The sequence below is a fragment of the Lissotriton helveticus genome, chromosome 3_1 (assembly GCF_964261635.1).
Source record: "Lissotriton helveticus chromosome 3_1, aLisHel1.1, whole genome shotgun sequence".
Taxonomy (NCBI): domain Eukaryota; kingdom Metazoa; phylum Chordata; class Amphibia; order Caudata; family Salamandridae; genus Lissotriton; species Lissotriton helveticus.
Window position 1 is genome coordinate 377,372,369 of NC_136061.1, and position 21,156 is coordinate 377,393,524.

Genomic DNA, 21,156 nt, shown 5'->3' on the forward strand with positions numbered 1-21,156 from the left:
CGATCAGCACCGAAGACACCGTCCGCACGATGAACTCCATCCACTCCGAATCTCCGACCGACCCCTGCCCCCACCACGTCTTCAACAAGGCCGACGCTGTCATCGCACCCCAACTGCGGGACATCATCAACACCTCCTTCAACACCGCTACCTTCCCGGAGAGCTGGAAGCACGCCGAACTCAGCGCTCTACTCAAGAAGCCATCAGCCGACCCCACCGACCTCAAGAACTACCGCCCCATCTCGCTGCTCCCGTTCCCTGCAAAAGTCATCGAGAAGACCGTCAACAGGCAGCTGGCCGCCTTCCTCGAGACGAACGGATCCCTCGACCTCTTGCAGTCTGGCTTCCGGGCCAACCACAGCACCGAGACCGCCCTGATCGCAGCCACCGAGCACTGCTTGACAACGGAGAAACAGCAGCCCTCATCCTCCTAGACCTCTCTGCGGCCTTCGACACTGTCTGCCACCGTACACTAGTGCAGCGACTCAGCAACGTCGGAATCCAGGAGAAGGCACTGGAGTGGATCACCTCCTTCCTCGCCGGAAGGACACAGAGTCCGCCTCCCCCCGTTCAGATCTGAAGCCACCGAAGTCATCTGCGGCGTTCCCCAAGGCTCCTCGCTCAGCCCAACCCTCTTCAACGTCAACATGAGCCCCCTCGCAGCCATCGCACGCCAGCACAACCTCAACATCATCTCCTACGCCGACGACACCCAGATGATCCTCTCCCTCACCAACGACCCCGCCACCGCCAGAGCCAACCTTCACGAAGGGATGAAAGAGGTAGCCGAATGGATGAAGAACAGCCGCCTGAAACTGAACTCGGACAAGACGGAAGTCCTCATCCTGGGATCCTCACCCTCCGCCTGGGACGACTCCTGGTGGCCCCCCGCCCTAGGCGGCGCACCAAAACCAACAGACTACGCACGCAACCTGGGCTTCATCCTGGACTCCTCCCTCTCCATGACCAGACAAGTCAACGCCGTCTCCTCGTCGTGCTTCAACATCCTGCGCATGCTACGTAAGATCTTCCGGTGGATCCCCACCGAGACCAGGAAGACGGTCACCCAGGCCCTCCTCACCAGCCGCCTGGACTACGGCAGCTCCCTCTACGCCGGAACCACCGCCAAACTCCAGAAGAGACTCCAGCGGATCCAGAACACCTCAGCACGACTCATCCTGGACATCCTCCGTCGCAGCCACATCTCCGGACACCTGAGAGACCTGCACTGGCTCCCGGTCAACAAGAGAATCACCTTCCGTCTCCTCACCCACGCACACAAAGCCCTACACAACCAAGGCCCAGGGTACCTCAACAATCGCCTCAACTTCTACGCTCCCAAACGCCAGCTCCGATCGACCGGCCACGCCCTCGCCGCCGTCCCCCGCATCCGAAGAGCCACCACAGGGGGACGGTCCTTCCCCTACCTCGCCGCCAAGACATGGAACTCCCTCCCGACCCACCTCCGCCTGACCCAGGACCACCTCGCCTTCAGGAAGCAACTCAAGACCTGGCTGTTCGAGCAGTAGCGGACCCCCCTCCCCTAGCGCCTTGAGACCCTATGGGTGAGTAGTGCGCTATATAAAAGCTTTGATTGATTGATTGATTGATTGATATAGTGCATTGCAGTAGTCCAGCCTGGAGGCTATAAGAGCCTCCGCGACCTGTTTGCGGGCTTCTAGGGAGAGATAGTGGGTGATTTTTCTTAAAATCCTAAGGGAACACCAGCAGGTGAAAACTGTCCTGCTAACCTGTTTCTCAAGGGAGAGAGTGGTGTCCAGGATAACTCCCAAATTACGGGCAGAGGAGGATGGCGTAGGGCAAGCGCCAAGGGCAGAGGGCCCCCAGTCCATCGACCAGGTCTCATGTTTGCCTCCAAAAATGAGGATCTCAGTTTTTTCCCCATTCAACTTGAGGAAGTTCTTGACCATCCAACCAGCGACCGCCTCCATACAGTTTTTAAAGTTAAGAGCTGTAATATTCACAGATTGTGTTATGGAGACCATGATCTGTGTGTCATCGGCGTAGGAAAGAACTTCTGGGCCAAAGGACCTTACAAGCCTGGCGAGTGGGGCCACGTAAATGTTGAAAAGCGTGGGGCTCAGGGAGGAGCCCTGGGGGACCCCACACTTCACAGGCTTGATTGGCGAGATGAAATCGCCCATCTTTACTCTTTGCTTCCGTTCGTCAAGGAAGGATGTAAGAAGGCTGAGTGCAGGACCATCAACTCCCAGCTTACTGAGGCGGCTAGCTAAAATGGATGGAGAGAGGGTGTCGAAAGCCGCCGTTAGATCTAACAGCACCAGTAAAGTTGTCTGGCCCCTGTCGACCTTGGCCCGAATGCTGTCGACAACCACAGTAAGTGCCGACTCCGTGCTGTGTGCCCTCCGAAAGCCGTGCTGTGAGGGGTCCAGAGAGCTGGAACTGTCAAGGAAGGCACTCAAATGATGGTTAAGGTGTGCCTCCAGGAGCTTAGCAGGGGCAGGGAGAAGGGAAATGGGACGGAAATTTTTTAAGGTCCCAGGGTCCAGAGTAGGCTTTTTCAGCAGGGGCTTGACAATAGCCATTTTCCACATAAGGGGGTAAACCCCTTCTGAAATAGCCAGATTCATTACCTCTACAAGGGGGGGGGTGGGGGGGGGGCAGAATTACCTGCCTGCATTCTTTCAGGATTTTCAAGGGGCAGGGATCAAGCGGGGATCCGGACTTAAGCTTGCCCAAAAGTAGGCTAAGGTGGTCGGGAGTGAGGGGAGGAAAATGGGTGAGCCGACTGAGGGGTTCGATCACCTAATTCTCCGGAGTCACGACGAGTGGAGCAGGGATCCCTGGGTTGAGATTGAGGGTTTCCAAGTCTGTGTAAATATCCATGATCTTAGTATGGAAAAAGGTGGAAATCTGATCACACGGATCTTGGGAGGCTACTATAGGGTCGGGTGACTGAAGGAGGGATAAGGTATTGACTACTTTAAACAGGTCTCTGGGGGAGCTAAGTGAAGCAGTTATTTTGGAAAAATGCGCCTTCTTTTCTGCCAGCACTGCCGCTTTATAGCCCTTGAGGAGGGTTTTGTGTTTGTCCTTCTCTATGGGGTCCAAGTTTGATCTCCATAGTCTTTCTTGCCTCCTACATCCCTGTCTAAGGGTCCTAAGGGAATCTGAGAACCAGGGGGCCGAAGGCCGCTTCCTGGCTGAGTAGTGTTGCAGAGCCGGAGCGAGGGATTCAACGGCATCCGCCAGAGTGTTAGAGAGCTCAAGAGCCGCAGCATCGGCATCCTTTATTGGCAAGGGCATAACTTTGGACAAAAAGGGAGTAAGTGTACCAATGTTTATCTCCCTGAAATTCCTCCTCAATTCCCACTTGTTGTGATCCAATTTGGGTCCAGTGGGAAGGGGAGGTACAAATTCAAGGGGAACAGCCAGGTGGTCAGTCCAAGACAGAGGGAGGGGGAAACCAGTCTGGAGCCGAGGGTCATTGGTGAATACCCCATCCAGGGTGTGCCCAGCTGAGTGGGTCGGACTACCCACTAACTGCAGCAGACCACAAGAGGCTAGGGAATCCAACAGATGGGCGGTGTCGGAAGAGTTGGAATTTTCCAAATGGAAATTAAAGTCCCCAAGGATAGTTAGATTAGGTGTATTAATATAGGGTTCCAAGATCTTGAAGTCCATGACAGAAAGCGGACCTGGGGCCGGGGGAGTCTGTAGATCAGAATCCCTGAAAAGGAGACCGTGGAGGAAGGGTTTAGGGTGAAATGCATAGCCTGGAGGGGTTCAAGCGGGGAGGACAGGTATGAGGTTCGGGATTTTATCGAGCTGTGGTACAGTATCCCCAACCCCCCTCCCACACGACCTACTCTGTCCATTCTAGCCAGTGCATAGCCTTCAGGGATAGCGTTTATTAGGTCCGGCTCAGAAGAATCCGTAGCCCAGGTTTCGCTGATAAGACCCTAGAGGGTTTTTTCTCAAAGATGAATTTCTTAAAGGTGATATTATTTTTGACTAACGAGCGGGTGTTAATGAGGAAACCGGTGTGGGTAGAAGTGAGTGGAGGACCTGGCCTTATGGAGGAAGGCCGTTTATTGCCGGTATCCGGGACTTTTTGATGATTAACTATCTCGTTACAACCGCAATCTGGAGCATTTATGAGCGTTTCTGGGGTAGAGGAATGATGGCAAGGTAGCCAAGGTGGTTTGAGGGCTCGTAGGGCACAGAGGGTATAGAGGGGTTCTCCTGCGGCAGGAGCGAGCGCGGGGGCAGCGTACCTGGCCCCTGGCGCCTCCTTGTCGCAGACGGGCTGGACTCTGGCGTGACTCCGGCGCTGATACGGCGCGTCCGCTGCGCGGAGGCATAGCCGTCTCCTTAAATACTGTCCCTCTAGTGCAGAGTGTGATGCTGACCAAGCCATAATGGCCACTGCCGGAAGCCCGGGACCGAGGGGCTTAGCACCTGACTCGGCTGAGTACCACTCTGAATGCGGGGAGAGCGAGTGAGTAGGTGGGTTTAAAACTGCTAAAATAAAGCAGAGTGTGGGAGAAAACTTTCAAAGTGAATTAAAAGAAAAGGGGAATAGGTGAATTAAAAGAAAAGGGGAATCGCCCCGTTAAAATCCGCGAGAGAGCCCCAGCGTTAGCACATGTAAATCTGGCTATACACAGTACAACACACCAACAACCTCCCGGCTTCCGCCTCAGGAGGAGAACAAACAGCGAATCTCGCGCCTGCCCTCGGGGGAGCTCCTTAAATACTGCCCTTCTAGTGCAGTGTGATGCCTCCCAAGCCAAAATGGCCGCTGCCGGAAGCCCGGGACCGAGGGGCTCAGCACCTGACTCGGCTGAGTACCACTCGGAATGCGGGGAAAGCGAGTGAGTAGGTGGGTTTAAAACTGCTAAAATAAAGCAGAGTGTGGGAGAAAATTTTCAAAGTGAATTAAAAGAAAAGGGGAATCGCCGTGTTAAAATCCGCAAGAGAGCCCCAGCGTTAGCACATGTAAATCTGGCTATACACAGTACAACACACCAACAACCTCCCGGCTTCCTCCCAGGGGGGGGGGACAAACAGCGAAAAACGGCGAACAAACAGCAAAAAAAGCGATATGAGTTGGAGACATTCAGTAATCCTAATATTACATTGGTGCTGGGCAATTGCAGCTATGGCGGTTATGCGTTTCCCATGTAGATGCGTTATAAATCGATAGTATTTATTTTTAACCTTACTGCTGGCAACCCTGCCTAATGGACTGATGTGAGCCCTGTTGACAGTCTTGGATGGACTACACATCACTTACAGTAGCTCGGGATAATTTTCATTGATGAGTAGCTCTTATCACAGAAAAGGTTGGAGATCCCTGGTTTAAATGCACTTCTCTGTGGAGCCATGTCGGGAGAAGACTGCCGCGAGCAGCTCCTGTGCCCCCAAGGCTTGCGCCCTCCAGTCTCACTTAAATATCAACGAGGCACGCGCTGGGTATGTTTGTGACAATGATACAGGGAAAATTAGATCCAGCTTGGACTCTCAGGATCTGTGGCACTTAATTGCAGCTTGGTAAGTGCTGAAACCTGATCCTGCATGGGCACACAGGAAGCTTTCTCTCCCTCTGTGCCAGTCGTGCCCACGCTGCTTATTGTATTTTTTAAAATTGTCACTAACCCCTTTTAAAGTTATGCAGGTGTGGAGTTGATTTTGTTCTTGGGGGTGTGCTGCCGGCTGGGGCTGGTTGTGTTTGCGGGCTCCCAGCGGCAGCGGGCGCCATCTTAGGTTGGGTTCACTTTACCATCCCAGCCCTGCCACTCCCCCGCCGCTCCGCCCCTATTTAGGAGCGCGGCCCCCTCTCCTTCCGTGTTTGCCAGTGGCCCGGTGGCAGTGGGCAGACCGGTTAACGCTTGGAGAGCTTCTTCATCATTTTATGCATTTCGCCCCGCTGATTTCAAGCAGAGGCGTTACCACGCTGCTTATTGTATTTTTTTAAATTGTCACTAACCCCTTTTAAAGTTATGCAGGTGTGGAGTTGATTTTGTTCTTGGGGGTGTGCTGCCGGCTGGGGCTGGTCGTGTTTGCGGGCTCCCAGCGGCAGCGGGCGCCATCTTAGGTTGGGTTCACTTTACCATCCCAGCCCTGCCACTCCCCCGCCGCTCCGCCCCTATTTAAACGGGCAGTATGAGGCAGCGCAGCGGACGAGCGCAGCGGGCGCGACGAAGGCGCGCCGGAGTTGTGCCTGAGTTAAGCCCGTCTGCGCCCGTCCGCGGCCGGCCGGGGTCAGGGGCACAAGATGCTGCCCGTCCAACCATGTACTCACCTTCTCTGCTCTGCTCGTATTGGGCCCCCGGTGCCATTGATCCCTTTACAGCTACCCACCTGATGCATCTTGGTTTGTTTACCTCCCCTCCTCAATTACCCCCTGGGATTGTATCTTATTTAGCCTCGTCGCTTAATACGCCCCTCCTTGCTCCCTTATCACTTTCAGTCCCCCCTGTTCCGGTATTCAGCACCTCTGCCACACTCCTAAACACCAGGCCTGCGGTCACTCATCAGTACAAACTTTTCGATTACATCGACTCCCATGAACCAGATCTCCTATTCCTGACAGAGACCTGGTTCAAGGCTGACTCCCTGCCCAATGTGTTAGCTGCTTTACCATCTACTTACTCCGCTATTCGGGCGGATCGTTCAGAAGGCGGGCGGAGGAGTGGCCCTAATAGCTCGTACTGACTTCAGTTTTCAGATTCTTCCTTCCCCACCTATCCCTGACGTAGACTACCTTCTAGCCCGTTCGATTTCTCACCAGGCACCCCTTACTTTTGTTTTAATTTACCGTCCTCCTCAATCTACCCCCTCTTTTCTCCCAAGCATCCAGACCCTCTTGGCTACCCTGGTGATTAACAACTCATCAGTATTAGTCCTGGGGGACCTTAATTTTTGGGCCAATGACCCTGCTGAGAGTCCCCAATCCAAGGAGTTCACCAACCTCATGATCAGCCTAAACTTTTCATCGCTTGTTCACAGTTCTACTCACACACATGGCCACACGTTAGACCAAATCTGGGCATTAAATGTCCCGTCCACATCCCCCATAATAGCTCCTTGTTCCTGGTCAGATCATTCCATCATCACCTTTTCCCTTGCCTTAGCCCCTATGGCTAAATCTCAGCTCCCCAAGAATACTTGGGTTAGGAAAGGGGGCAAAACCGACATGCCTTCTCTCTGCTCGATCTTGGCCAAAACTAGCCCTGACCTTTCTGGCCTTGCAGCTACTTCCCAGCTGGCCGCTATTAACAACTGGCTGACTCTGGCAGGTGACGAATTTGCTCCCCTAAGGCGGCTCACAGTCAAGCGGGCCCATGCAGCCAATCGCTGGTTTACTCCAGATCTAAAAGAAAAGAAACTAGCTGCACGGAGGGCCGAGCGAGCCTGGAGAAAAACGTATAGCCCCGAGCAAAAGACAGTTTATCTGTCCGTTTTACAAGTCTACAAAAAGGGCATCCTCGAGGCCAAAACTGAGTTTTATACGAGCAGGATAATGGCAGCAGAGTCTCACTCGAAGGAAATATTCTCTACTGTCCACGAACTGGCATCATCCAGCAGAGCTACGGTCACCATTCCCCCTTCCCAGTCCCTCTGTAACTCGCTCAACGAGTTTTTTATTGATAAAGTTGCTAAAATTAAACTTAACATTCCCCTCCCCTCCCCTACATTTGTCAATCCCTCCCCACCCCCCACGGCCCATAAATTGACCACCTTTCCGCTGTTAACCAATGATACACTTCCCCCGCTGCTTTGTCGGGTTAAATCAGGTTCCCCCCTGGATTTCGCCCCAGCCCATATCCTTAGGGAAATCTATTTAGCTTGCCCCATCCCGCCCCTGACGCTTCTTAATGACTCGCTTATACACGGCACTGTCCCCAGCTCACATAAATCAGCGGTTGTCATTCCAATTATTAAAAAACCTGACGCCGACTCATCTCTTCCTTCCAACTATCGCCCCATTTCCCTTCTGCCCTACCTAGCAAAAGTCCTCGAGACCCATGTCACGACCATTTTGAGCACTCATGTAGAGGCAAATCATTGCCTCTCTTCCTGTCAAGCTGGTTTTCGACCCCTGCACTCTACGGAGAAGGTGGTGATTTCAGTAATGGACAAGCTACGTGAAGGCATTGACATCAACCTTCTGCAAGCCCTGATACTTCTGGATCTGTCCGCCGCTTTTGACACGGTGGACCATTCCATCCTCCTCAGCCGTGTCAGGGCGGCGGGCATAGAGGGCTTGGCCTTCTCGTGGCTTGAGTCCTTCCTAGTCGGGAGAACTCAAGCGGTCCATTTGGCTGGCTTCACCGCGGCCTCCCGCAAGGTAGAGTGCGGGGTCCCCCAGGGCTCGTCACTTTCCCCTCTTCTATTTAATTTATACATCTACCCCCTTATTCTTATGTTACAGCAGCTGGAGGTCACGGTGTTTAATTACGCCGACGACCTCCAGCTAATCTTTAACCTTTCCCATTCACCTTCATCTGCCCAGAATGTTCAGTCAGTCATGACGTTCATTCAGGATTGGATGAACTGCAACCACCTCAAACTCAACCCGGACAAGACCGAGTTGGTCCTGACCGGAGGTGGTTGCAGTCTGTGGTCCCCCTCCTTCTGGCCCCCGTCACTAGGTGTCCCTCCACTCCCTGTACCTAAAGTTAAAACCCTTGGGATTCTCTTAAATTCACAACTTTCTGTCCATTCACAAATTGGTTCAGTGGTCTCCTCTTGTTTTTTTTCCCTTAGAATAATTAGGAAAGTTTCTCGTTTCTTTTTCCCCTCTGCTTTAAAAATTATTGTGCTGGCCATGGTACTATCTCGCATCGATTATGGCAACGTAATCTACAATGGGGCCCCTGCCTATGCGATCCACCACCTGCAGTTGGTACAGAACCAGGCTGCCCGCCTGATTCACGGCCTACCTAAATACCATCGGGCCAGTCCACTGCTTAAAGCACTACACTGGCTGCCGGTGAGAGAGCGCGCCCTTTTCAAACTTGGCTGCCTCACTTTCCAGGCTAGGTCAGGTACTGCCCCTGAATTCATATGCTCTGCTATCATGCCTTACCTTCCAGGTAGAGAGCTTCGCTCCTCTCATATGGCCCTTCTAGTTACTCCTCGTTTTAAAAAACAGAGGGCGGGTGGAGCGAAGTTCGCTGTCCTTGCTCCAGTTTTCTGGAACTCTCTTCCTGTCGCCCTCCGCACATCGCCTTCCTACTTACAGTTCCGGAAGGATCTCAAAACCTTCCTATTTGCGCAAGCTTACCCTGCTTAAACCCCTACCTGCTGCTGTCGCCCACTGCATCACACATAGCGCCATGAAACCGCTGGGTAAAAGTGCGCTGAATAAATGTTTTTAAATTCAAATTAAATTCAAATTCAAGTCGTCCCTCTTTGAAGAAAAAAGCGTGATATATGTACAGACATGTGCCTGGAAGGCGTTCTAAATGTTTGAGTGTCCCGACAAATCTGTGACGTCTGATCATCCTAAGCCCTAGATGTGTTGTCAAACAAAGCCCTTACTGTGCAGTTTTCTGGTAAATTTCTGTCTAAAAAACGCCCCCTTTTATGCTGCAGTTTCGCTGTTTCCTGCCTCAGGCCCACGCAGTTTAATCTTGTACCTTCCATATAAAATAACACTTGAGTTGTACTTGTACTGCACGTTTTTCATCATTTCACTCTCCATGGAACTTGCAGCTTGGGTTTTTCCCACCAGTTGGTGCAACTGCTAGATTTCTTTAAGTAAAACCAACCGAGCAAATGTGGCCGTTAATGAGTGCAGCTATTCTAGTGCCCTTTATGAGTTGGTGCTATACTCCATCCTATAGTGGTAAAAGGGGGAGGACACTTTGTCACTAGACCCTGTTTGGAACTTGAAGGTGACGTCACGGGCTCTCAATAGAAAGGAGTCTGAGCGTCGCCGCAGAATACCAGTCACGCGCACGCCAGACCCCAGGAATGTGTTGAAGGTATCACACTCCTATCAAAGGTTAGCCGCTTTTGCCATATATCATTATTTCTGTAGTAGGAGATCTCTGTGCATAGTCATATTCTAGTGAAATAGTCCCGCCCATGTGCGTGGACCCCCATGGCAATCAAAAATAATCTCTTAAGCTGTCTTCATTGCAGTCCTGCATAGACACTTAGGAGAAAATTAAAGACAATAATGCAGCCTGTACCTACAAGGCTACACTGTCCAGTACTTCAACTAGAAATGCCAAGGATATAACACCAATAACACATTTAACACAATCTGTCAAGTTTCACTCAGAGAAACTTTCCTCCCCTCACCAAATCCTTGGAATGATAGAGAGGAAGGTAGGGACAGACAAGCCTCCATAGGCTGCCATTATGTGTCTGGAAAAGGGATTCCGTGCCTTTAAGGAACTCTCTGGAGACCCTCGGTATCCCAGCATGCTCAGCCCCTTCCTTTTACTTTCAGTTATTTTTTCCGGCTCCTGCTAGCCTGACCCTGGAGCATTGAGCTCTCCCTTTTTCGTTTTTTTTTTCTACAAATTGTGCACTTTTAAAGTGTTAGTGTGTTCACTCAATGTGTTTTTGCCTCTTCTCATCTTTGCTGGAGTTTCTCTGGTGTTTTGAATGCTCTTTTATCAAATATGCCGGTCTTATTTGATAAATGCCCTGAGTGCTCTAGGAAAAAGGCAAAATCGGATCCTCACCGGGTGTGTATCCTGTGCCTGCCTTCTTCTCATGTTCCTGAGGAGTGTGATATCTGTCTACAGTTCCCTAAAAGGACTCTGAAGGACATGGAGAAGACCAGGCTCCAAGGTTTGGAGCAGAGAAGGCAGCAAGGACATGGTGGGTCTGGGCATGAAGGGGCTCCTTCCTCTGCCCGTGGGACGGCCTCTGGGGGGCTCCCCAGTAAGGAAAAGGCCAGAAAACGCCACCGGTCTCCGTCGACGTTGATGGCCTCGACGTCGGCATCGAAAGGAATGACCACAGTCTGTTCCCCGTCTCCCCAGGGCTCTGTGTGGAAGCGGCGTCGACGTTCGACGTCGAGGGGACTGACGTCGAGACCTCCGACGAGGTCGACGTCGAGGACTGATTCGTCATCGAGCCATCATCGACGTCGATAGGGGTCAAGACGCGGGTGCTCGCCGTCGAGGCGACACCGCCGGTCACCGTCGACACATAAGTCAGTGACGTCGAGACGAAGATCAGCGTCGAGACGAAGGTCGTCGACGCCGAGGAGATCGCCGTTGTCGAGGAGACGATCGACGTCGAGGCACCGACCGTCGACGACGACGAAGCCGAGCAGATGCTCGTCGGCGTCGAGACGACGTTCGTCAACGTCGAGGAGACGCTTGTCGACGTCGAAAGAACGCTAAGCGTCGAGGAGGAAGGCTAGACGTTCTAGGACCAGGACGGAGTCCTCGGCTTCAACGAGCATACGGTTGCGGCGGCGCCATCGCTCATCTACGAGGTGTATGGCCTCAAGATCGCCACCCTCTGGTCACTCTGGTCAGAAGAAGAAGAAAAGGAGAGTGGGACAGTCTCCGGGCTCGGAGTACTCACCCTCCAAACCGAGGTTGCCTACAACTCCTCCTTTGCCTGTGGATCCTCCTCCGCGTACACCGACTCCTCCTCCACTGCCTCAACCTCCTACTCCTCCACCACCTCCAGGTCCTCCTTACCGTCCTCCTCCACCGGCTCCGCCAAGGTCGGCCTCGCTACCTCATTTGCCGACGCCGCCTACGGGGCTTCCGCAACCTAGGCTCCCGGTTCGGCCTCCACAGCGCCCTCCTCTCCGGCTCGTGGAATGTCCGAGGCCACGGAGGTCAAGGTCTCGCTCAAGACGGGAGAGATTGGTCCAGGAGTCGCCGTCGGTCGTCAAGAGGTCCCGGTGGTGCCGTAGGAGGGACAGGTCTAGATCCCGCCACACGGATTCGTCCAGTGCCAGGGACTTCTCGCCCACCCTGTCGGACTCCCCTCGGACGAGGGTGTCCCCGATCGACAACATTATCTCCTACTAGGAGGTGTTGCTGCGAGGAGCGGCTAAGTTGGGCATCACACTCAAGGAGCCCACGCCCTTGACATCCGTCATCTTCGAGACCCTCCACAAGAAACAGTTGTCTCGCCCCTTGTTGCCGTTGGTGCCAGGGCTGGTGGAACCCGCCATGGAGCTCTTCCTCACCCCTGCGATTACGAAATCAGCGCCTTCCAGGCTGCAAAAGAAGTATCGGGCCCTTGACTCGGATCCTGCGTTTCTTCGCTTGGACCCTGCGCCGGACTCAGTGATTGTGACGGCGGCGAGGAAGCAACACGCCACCACCCCGTCATCGACAGTGCCTCCTGACAAGGAGAGCCGCTGGATGGATTCGGCAGGCAGGAAGGTCTGCGGGTCGGACTCCACGTCTATGAAGGCCGCGAGTGCCTCGGCCTTGTTGGGACGTTATGATCGGTCCCTCTGGGAGTCCCGATCACGATTCGTGGAACTCCTTCCCCGGGATAACAGGGAGGATTTCCAAGAAATCCTTAATGAAGGACTGATGGTCTCCAACCAGGTGATCAGTTCGGCTGCGGATTCCTCCCTCCTGGCAGCGCATGGATACTGCCATGGGGTCAACCTGAGGCGCCACGCCTGGCTGCGTCTGACGTCCTTGAAGCCCGAGGCGCAGCAGAGGGTTGCCAATCTACCCTTCTCGGGTGAGACCCTGTTTGGAAAACATGCGGACGAGGAGATGGCCGGCATGAAGGCAGAGGCGGAGACCTTGACGACTGTCGGATTGGAGAAGCCGAAGGAACAGAAGAAGACCTTCCGCTCTGGAACCTAGAGACGGTACGGGGCGCAAGGTAGAGGGCAAGGTCGACAGGCTGGGCAGCAACAACAACAGCAGCAGCAGCAGTTCCAGCGGCGCCCGTTCCAAAAGCGCCAGAGGGGCCGTGGTGGTCAGCAGGCTTCATCCGCGACCAAAGGCCCGGCTGGGTCTAGGCCCTGAGGTGCTTCTTCCCCCTCATCCGTTACCCGCTCCGGTGGGGGGAAGCATCCAACATTACCTGGCAGAGTGGAGAAACATTACTCAAGACAAGTGGGTGCTGAATATTGTTTGCAATGGATACAGTCTTCGGTTCACCAGTTCGCCTCCAGCGGTTCCACCGGTCGGCTCTCAGTTCCGGCTGTGCGAGCTCCAGGTGGAGACCGATACCCTGTTAAGAAAAAGGGCGATAGAAGACGTCCCTCTGTCTCAAAGGGGAAAGGGTCTTTACTCGCGCTTCTTCCTAGTCCAGAAGGACAAGAACGAGTTCAGACCCATTCTGGATTTGTGACAAGCAAACAAGTGGATTCACAGGGAAAAGTTTTGAATGCTGATTTTGCACCAGATTTATCCTCAGCTGCAGAGAGGAGACTGACTGTGTGCGATACATCTGCAAGACGCGTACTTCCATGTGCCCAATACACGGAAACATCGGAAGGTCCTGCGCTTCCTCGTCTGCGCCAATCACTATCAGTACACCGTACTACCGTTTGGACTGAAGTCTGCACCCAGGACTTTTTCTAAATGCATGGCTGTGGTAGCAGCGCACCTGAGAAAGAAGAAGGTGTTTGTCTACCCGTACCTGGACGACTGGTTGATCAAAGACTCCACCTTCCAGGAAGCAGAGTTGCACTTCAACAGGACGGCCGTCCTGTTGAACAGTCTTGGGTTGCATATAAATCTGTCCAAGTCTGGCCCGATTCCTGTACAGTGCCTGCAGTACTTGGGCGCCTCCATCAATACGCTGTCGGCAAGCAGGTCTCCTTCGGAGGAGAGACGCTTATCCATCCTTCGGAAGGCTCAGGCTCTCATAGCTGCTCCATCTACAACAGTGAGGACGGTGTCTTCTCTACTGGGATCGATGGCCTCTTGTATCTTCCTCACTCCGCATGCGCGCCTACACATGAGGCCGCTACAGGAATGTTTGGAGGACCAGTGGGACCAGAGGAAAGGGTGTTGGGATGACTGGATTCAGTTGTCTCTTGACGCCCAACAATCCCTGAGTCCTTCTTCCAGATTCCTGTGATTAAGGATTTTTTGGAAGGGTTGAAGAAAGTGTTCCCTCCTGTTCGGCTTCTTTCACCTTCATGGGAACTGAATGTGGTGCTGTCCAGGCTGATGAAGGAACCCTTAGAGCCTATTCATAAGGCTTCACTGCAGCACCTGTCTTGGAAGGCGGCGTTCCTTGTGGCCATTACATCGGCCCGCAGGGTGAGTGAAATTCAGGCATTGTGTTGCCAGGAACCTTATACTGTATTTCATGCTGCTAAGGTTGTTATGCGTACTCACCCGAAGTTCCTTTCCAAGGTGATTTTTGATTTTCATGTTAAGCAGACTTTACCAACATTTTCCCAGAATCCTTCCACTCCAGCGGAACGGTCTATTCATTCCCTGGATGTCAGAAGGGTGTTGAAATTCTATCTGGATAAGACCAAGGATATTCGTAGATCCGACCAGCTGTTTGTCAACTATGGGTCGGTTAGGACTGGTCTGGCTACTGCGAAACAGTCCATCTCTAGGTGGATTGTGTCATGTATCCAGCTCTGTTATCTGAAAGCGAATTAGACCTTGGGGGGTAAGCCTAACGCTTATTCTACCAGGGGCAAAGCAGCTACAACAGCTTTGCTTCGAAATGTTCCCATTGCAGAGATCTGCAGGGCGGCCACTTGGAAGTCAGTCCACACCTGTGCTAAGCACTACTGTCTGGACTCGGATGCCAGAGCAGATGCTCAGGTTGGGCAGGCTTCGCTGCGGAATCTGTTCGCACAATAGTGGTGTTGTCTTTATTTCTCCACCGCCGGATTGTTTTTGGATGGGCTTGCCATTCTATTCACTAGATTATGACTATGCACAGAGATCCCCTACTACAGAAGGATTAGTTTCTTACCTGTAACTCCAGTTCTGTAGTAGGGGTATCTCTGTTATAGTCATAAGCGCCCGCCCTCCTCCCCGGTGGAGAAAATGGTACTGTGATGTATGCTACAGGCCTTGCTTTATGCACCTTTAAAAAGAACTGAAAGTAAAAGGAAGGGGCTGAGCATGCTGGGATGCCGAGGGTCTCCAGAGAGTTCCTTAAAGGCACAGTATCCCTTTTCCAGACACATAATGGCAGCCTATGGAGGCTTGTCTGTCCCTACCTTCCTTTCTATCATTCCAAGGATTTGGTGAGGGGAGGAAAGTTTCTCTATGGGTGAAACTTGACAGATTGTGTTAAATGTGTTATTGGTGTTATATCCTTGGCATTTCTAGTTGAAGTACTGGACAGTGTAGCCTTGTAGGTACAGGCTGCATTATTGTCTTTAATTTTCTCCTAAGTGTCTATGCAGGACTGCAATGAAGACAGTTTAAGAGATTATTTTTGATTGCTCTGGGGTCCACGCACATGGGCGGGACTATTTCACTAGATTATGACGATAACAGAGATACCCCTACTACAGAACTGGAGTTACAGGTAAGAAACTACTCCTTAGGGCTTATTTGTGGGATATTCTTCCTTTAAATATGAACACGTGCTGCAGCAGCACACCCAGAGTTTGTGGCAAAATCTGTGCATATGAATACAGCGGACCGTAACTGCCATAAATGGTAATGCCACTGATAGCTGGAGAGCCTAATGCAGTTTAATAACCTTGTTGTAGCCCATGTCATTAATTCATTTGTTTCTTTTGTGTTTAGCCCTCCATGCACTCTGTGTTGCTGTTTCACGAGTATTTCTCCCTCTTTCACTCACTGGTGTGTTTCTATACATTGCCTTCCCCAGATGTGCCCCCCCTCCACACCCCTCTGGGTTTTGCGCCCCCTCACATGTTGCTTTTACCTCCCGTATTGCTGTTATCCTCCACCACCCTCTCTCGTGTTAATGCCACTTTCCGCCTACCCATCCGTTAAAAAAAGGCTTTTGCATTATTTATTTTCTTCATTACAAATCCAACTCAGATCGGTAACTGAATAGGAAAACAATCACCCACTTAATTTTGCAGACACGTACATGCGTAGTGTGAGAATCTACAAAATAGCATTCTGTTCACAACCAAGGTTTCAATAAATCCCCCCCCCCCCATCCCTCCTAATTTTGCCACAATGCAAAGCATCGGGGATGCTGCTCAGCGTGCATAAAAACCATTGGCAAAGTCAATATGTCAAAGGTGGGACCTATTGGCTTTACCAATGCTTGTTTAAATTATTTCAGTTGCCACATCTACTTGAGCCGACTACCACTGAAGCCTTCAATACTTGTGCAAAGACGCCTGTTGCTCCCTCCATTGTTAATCTGCATGAGGGTACCAAGCGCGCAACGCCCATAGAGCTGCTCTGGGCTCGGCTTAGCAGTGTTTGGAGTCTTATGTTGAGCACACCCGAGTTTTTCACAGGACTTTAAGGACCATTTGCATATTTACATACCTTTGTGAACTGATTACCAAGATTCAGGGTTTTTTCCTGGTTCCAGTACCCCCTGGGCCCCCACTCTGCCTATTCTTTACTTTTGTATTTTACATTTACTGCTGTAGTGTGAGAATGCATTCCATGAAAAGGAATATGAAGTATGGTTGCCAAAAGGAAAAATGCCAGCCATGTGTTGTTTAAAGGGCATGCAAAGACCTTGTCATGTCTTGACACTAAATACGGTCATAAATAAAAAGAAGTATGTATTCATTTGTAATGTGACTTTTCTTTCTTTGTTCCCTTTAATTATCAGTCATGGATCATTCAGGCAGCCCTAAAACACAATTAAAAGTGCTTTCTAGTTATATTTTCTGTTCGAAGTATGCACAGAAAGTGCTGAAAATTCAACTTTAGGTGACTGTTTATTTTTGTACCATCTGGGACATCAAAAATAATGAGCTGACAACCCTAATCATAAGACTGGAAGTTTGTTGCAGAATTAGCACATTATTTATTTCCTCCACCCTCGATCCCTGATTAATGCCATAATAGCAATAGTTTAACATATCAGAAACCTTAGGCCGCCGTCAATAACATGGTGAGTTACTTTAAGTGTGTAGGAATGCAACCTGCATTCAGACAACGCAGTCCTCATTCTCCCCCTTCATTATCATGATGCACTCACACTGATCACCATGCACTCACAGTGATCACTTTGCACTCACAATGCACTTTTGCTGTTTACCCTGTACCTCGCCCTGCAGTCACACGGGCACACTACTCACTCTGCACTCATGTGACACTTCACACACCTGTCCCCCTCAATCTGCAAACTCTCTCAAACAAGCCCATCACTAACCATTCATTCATTCGTCCCACTCTGCACTTACATCCGGACCCAAATTCATATTGTCACCTCACTCACCTGCAGTCACCCCTCTTACCCTATTCTCACACTGTTGCATCACTCACTGTGCACTCACATAGGCACTCCTGCCACTGACACACTCCAGAGGGTTAATGTGCCTGCTAAAAGAACGTGTACCATGTAGATACAGAACTGAGTGTGAGTAAACTATGAGTAGTGCTATTAAAAAAATTAAATGTTTGTCAGAAAGGTGCTATAGCGAGATGAGGTGCATTGTTGGTGAGTGGTAGTGAGGGAATTCATGGAGAAGGTGGAAATGGGGGAGGTGGGCCAAAAAAGACAGTTACACCATGTGCAACCAGTGCTAGGGCCAGCCTTGGCTGGGATTGTTAGTCCCCCACCCTCCGAAGTTTAAGCCTAGTTGCGCCCCTGGAGGGTACCATCTTGTCTTCTCCCAAGTGTTAATACCGCATTCCTTCGGTTGTTGTGTGGGTATCTACAAGCGCAGAGCGCTGTGACTGTATTTGTCTTGTGCGTTTGGATGAGTAGGGCGTCCTGGCACCCATCCTATTGCAGTTTTACAGCAGTCCTTCTTATCTCTCCCTTTAGAATTTGTATTCTGAAATCTCTCAGCTGAAGCGTTCCCTGCAGCTCGTGGAGACAGAAGCTGAAGTGCTGCGGAAGGAGCTCTCCTCCAGCAGTGAAGCCTCTTCTCGGGCATGGATCCAGGAGAAAATACTCCTACAGCAGGATGTAAGTATGCCACAAAGGAAGTGTTGTACACTCGTATCCAAGCAAAGCTGCAATCTAGCTGCTCCTTAAGTGGGATTAATCATTGTGTACTGAAGCCACAGGCCACATAACTGGACGGCTTCATGTGTCAAGTTGGATCTTTTGATCCTCAGTCTGTTTAGCATGTTTATTATTATTGGTTCAACAGTACATCTTTTTATATTATCACTCTTCATATCGGTGGACAATTCTTGAAGTGCATTGCATTGCAGTTTCTTCGGGGTACGAGTCATAACAAGCATTTGCAATGCAATAGGTCTGGCAATTGTGAGATTTTGAGCTGTTGGCATTGTAGATGGCAATGCCTTTTATAATAATAAGAGGCATTGTCATTTAAAATACCAGTAAGTCAAAGTTTGGAAAAAGCGAGACCTATTGTATTACATAGAGCGCGTTGTCCCTGAAGTAGGCCCAACATTCTTCATTGAAGTTAAAAACAATTAAAAAATAAACTGAACGCAGTGTCTCTGATGTGGGCGCCGCACTCACCGTTAAAGATAAACTAAATAAATAAAACAGAGCCCAGTGTCCATGAAGCGGGTGCCGTGCTCAGCATATAAGTGTAAAACAAAAAAGAAAGCTCAAAGTAAGCGAGGTGTCTCGAAAGCAGACACCACGTACAGCTTAGTAGTATTAAAGAACAAGAAGCGTCCGCAATTATCCCGTGAGTGCTGTGGGGTATGGGGCAGCCACTTTTAAAGTAAGTGGCATAGCACTCCATACGAGAAGCGGCTGCCATTGTGCCGCAAGTGCTGTGTGGACGCGCTGCAAATACAAGAAACAGCCGCGTCTGTCCCCATTATTCAATAAATACAATAGTGCTCACCGACTTATAACGCAGACGGTGTAACAACACAACTAAAAGGTCCAGTCGTTATGGAAGGTAACAAATGCAGACAAGGTGGTACCAAGGAGGGACTAACCAGCTTAATAACAAATTGGAAGCCAGCGTTTACGAAGGACAATGACACAAGCCAATAAAAAATATGGGCGGAGAGTGGGCGAGGCTTCAAGTCCATACTCTAATACTTTATGCCTCGCAGCAGCACATGCACTGCCCAGGCTAGACCTAAAAAAACAGAAGTCCTGGGAACTAACCTAGTTAGGCAGAATGCCGCATGACATCACATCGAATGTGATATCATAGGAAATGTCATCACAAGAAGTGACATCAGAGCTTAAGACCAAGCACATATGTTTAGCAGGGATATCATGAGTACATTTAAGCATATTACGAGATTTAGTAAGTGAGATTTTGTGTTGGAGATTATGCCAACCCCAGTTCAAAATCTGGGCCTCAATTTATAATTAGAAAAAAAACTCTGCCACAAAGAATTTGTCGACGAGGAGAAATGTGGCAATAAATCTGTTCTGCTTGGTTGCAAAGTCTGCATTTTAAAATATCTTACGGGGTTAAGGCACCTGTTGCAGAGATCTGTGTGTGCTCAGTAAATCTCAGGGAATAATAATGGTAAGATAACTCTGCGGGTTAATGCACTTGTTTTGAGATTGGTGTTTTGTCTAGCCTCAGTTTTGAATCAAAGTAGCATAGAGGGTTAATATGTCTCCTGCAAAGCACATTATGTGACACGCGGATGACAGCTTTTTATTTTATGTTAATGGATAAGTGGGTTACTACTTTTAACATACTGATCCTTTTGTTACTTGCAGTTTATAAATTGTAATCCTTCTAATATTGCACAGTGTGCTATGAAGGACATGTGACACCCACACCTTGTAACCCTCATTTTCTTAAGAAACAAATCCTCTACATTGATTTGCACACTTGTATGATTTATTGTCAAGATATACTGTGTATGTGTGATGTATAAGGCTCTGGCACCACGCTTTCGAAAAAGTAGCCCTATAAAAGAAATGAAACAAAATAGTGGTATTTAAATTATTTGTTTATATACTTGGGCAGATCAACATCTGACATTCATACAGTGCATGCATATCTCTTGTATACAGGTATCCAATATACTTGTATATTTTACAATGTATTGTAATGTTTTTTTGCGCTAATAGCATTGAAAGATGCAAGAATTTCACGCCATGTCTGTTTTGGGGGGGCAGATCCAAGCCCAGCATGTGTTTCTCGATTGTGTTAGTTTTGGTCCCCTACCACCTGTGTCAGTACCTGAGCTACCTCCTATGGATACTGAACTACATCTGTACTTGTCCATATCATTTGTTAAAACTAGCTTGTGCCTTACTAGAACTGGGACAGTTTGTGGGTACTAGTTCCTGCATGTTACCAGTCACTGGCAGGCTGTTCATGTATGCTCTTTAAAATATATTAAACTTTATATACTGTTATGTTATGCTGAATTGTAGACCGCGCTATCACCAGGGAGAGTATGCTGTTGCTGAGCAGGTGTTTCTAGGCACACCTAATTGGACTACTTGTATTTGGCATTGTGAAACTCCTTAAGTGGGTATACAAATATTTTCTCCTATCCTTTTTCAAAAAGCCCCTTTCGATGTCTGTGTCCCACTTCTTTTTTTAAACCTTCCAGTGTAACCTCTGACACCCATAGCAGTGATTATATATTTCTGCAAGACACCTCTAATCATGTATTCCTTACCTTGTGATTCCTCCTTCTGAAATTCCCCAGTTACCAGAATAGATCTGGAAGCGTTTTACTAGCAATACCCTCGCGCATTGGTGAGTGGTGTTGTGCTCCTCTGGGTCGGATCCATCCTGTACTGGATGTGACTTTGAGGTTCTCATATATGCGCCACCTTCAAACTCTGACGTCAGTTCCTTTCTTTCCTTGCCTTCCAATGTGGAACCGAAGCTTCTTGAATCATGTCTTCTGACAACATTTTCTCCTCAAGTCTCTTAATTGTGTAGACTTGGCTCCCCCTTACACTACAGGGTTTAAAGTGGCAGGATTGTGACTGACAAATGTTGGTGACTAAACACCCATGACATCTGTCTGCGGTGTCCCTGATCAAATTAGGAGTCGTGTCCGTGCTGCATGAAAATGAACTGCAAGGCCATCCGCGATCAAAGAGCAAAACGTGCCATAGCCGAACTCCGCAAGAAGTAGAAAAAGTGACCCTGATCAAAGGCACAGACGCTGTCCCATGACTTAAATC

At 50.0% G+C, this 21,156-nt stretch overlaps 1 protein-coding gene across 1 annotated transcript in view; it reads left to right on the plus strand.

The window, feature by feature from the left end:
• SPAG5 (sperm associated antigen 5) overlaps window positions 1–21,156 on the plus strand; it is a 620,821-nt gene that overhangs the window by 503,916 nt on the left and 95,749 nt on the right. Inside the window, exon 23 of the mRNA XM_078680111.1 lies at window positions 17,869–18,012. Coding sequence (XP_078536237.1) covers window positions 17,869–18,012 — 144 coding nt within the window. The remainder of the gene's footprint in view (window positions 1–17,868; window positions 18,013–21,156) is intronic.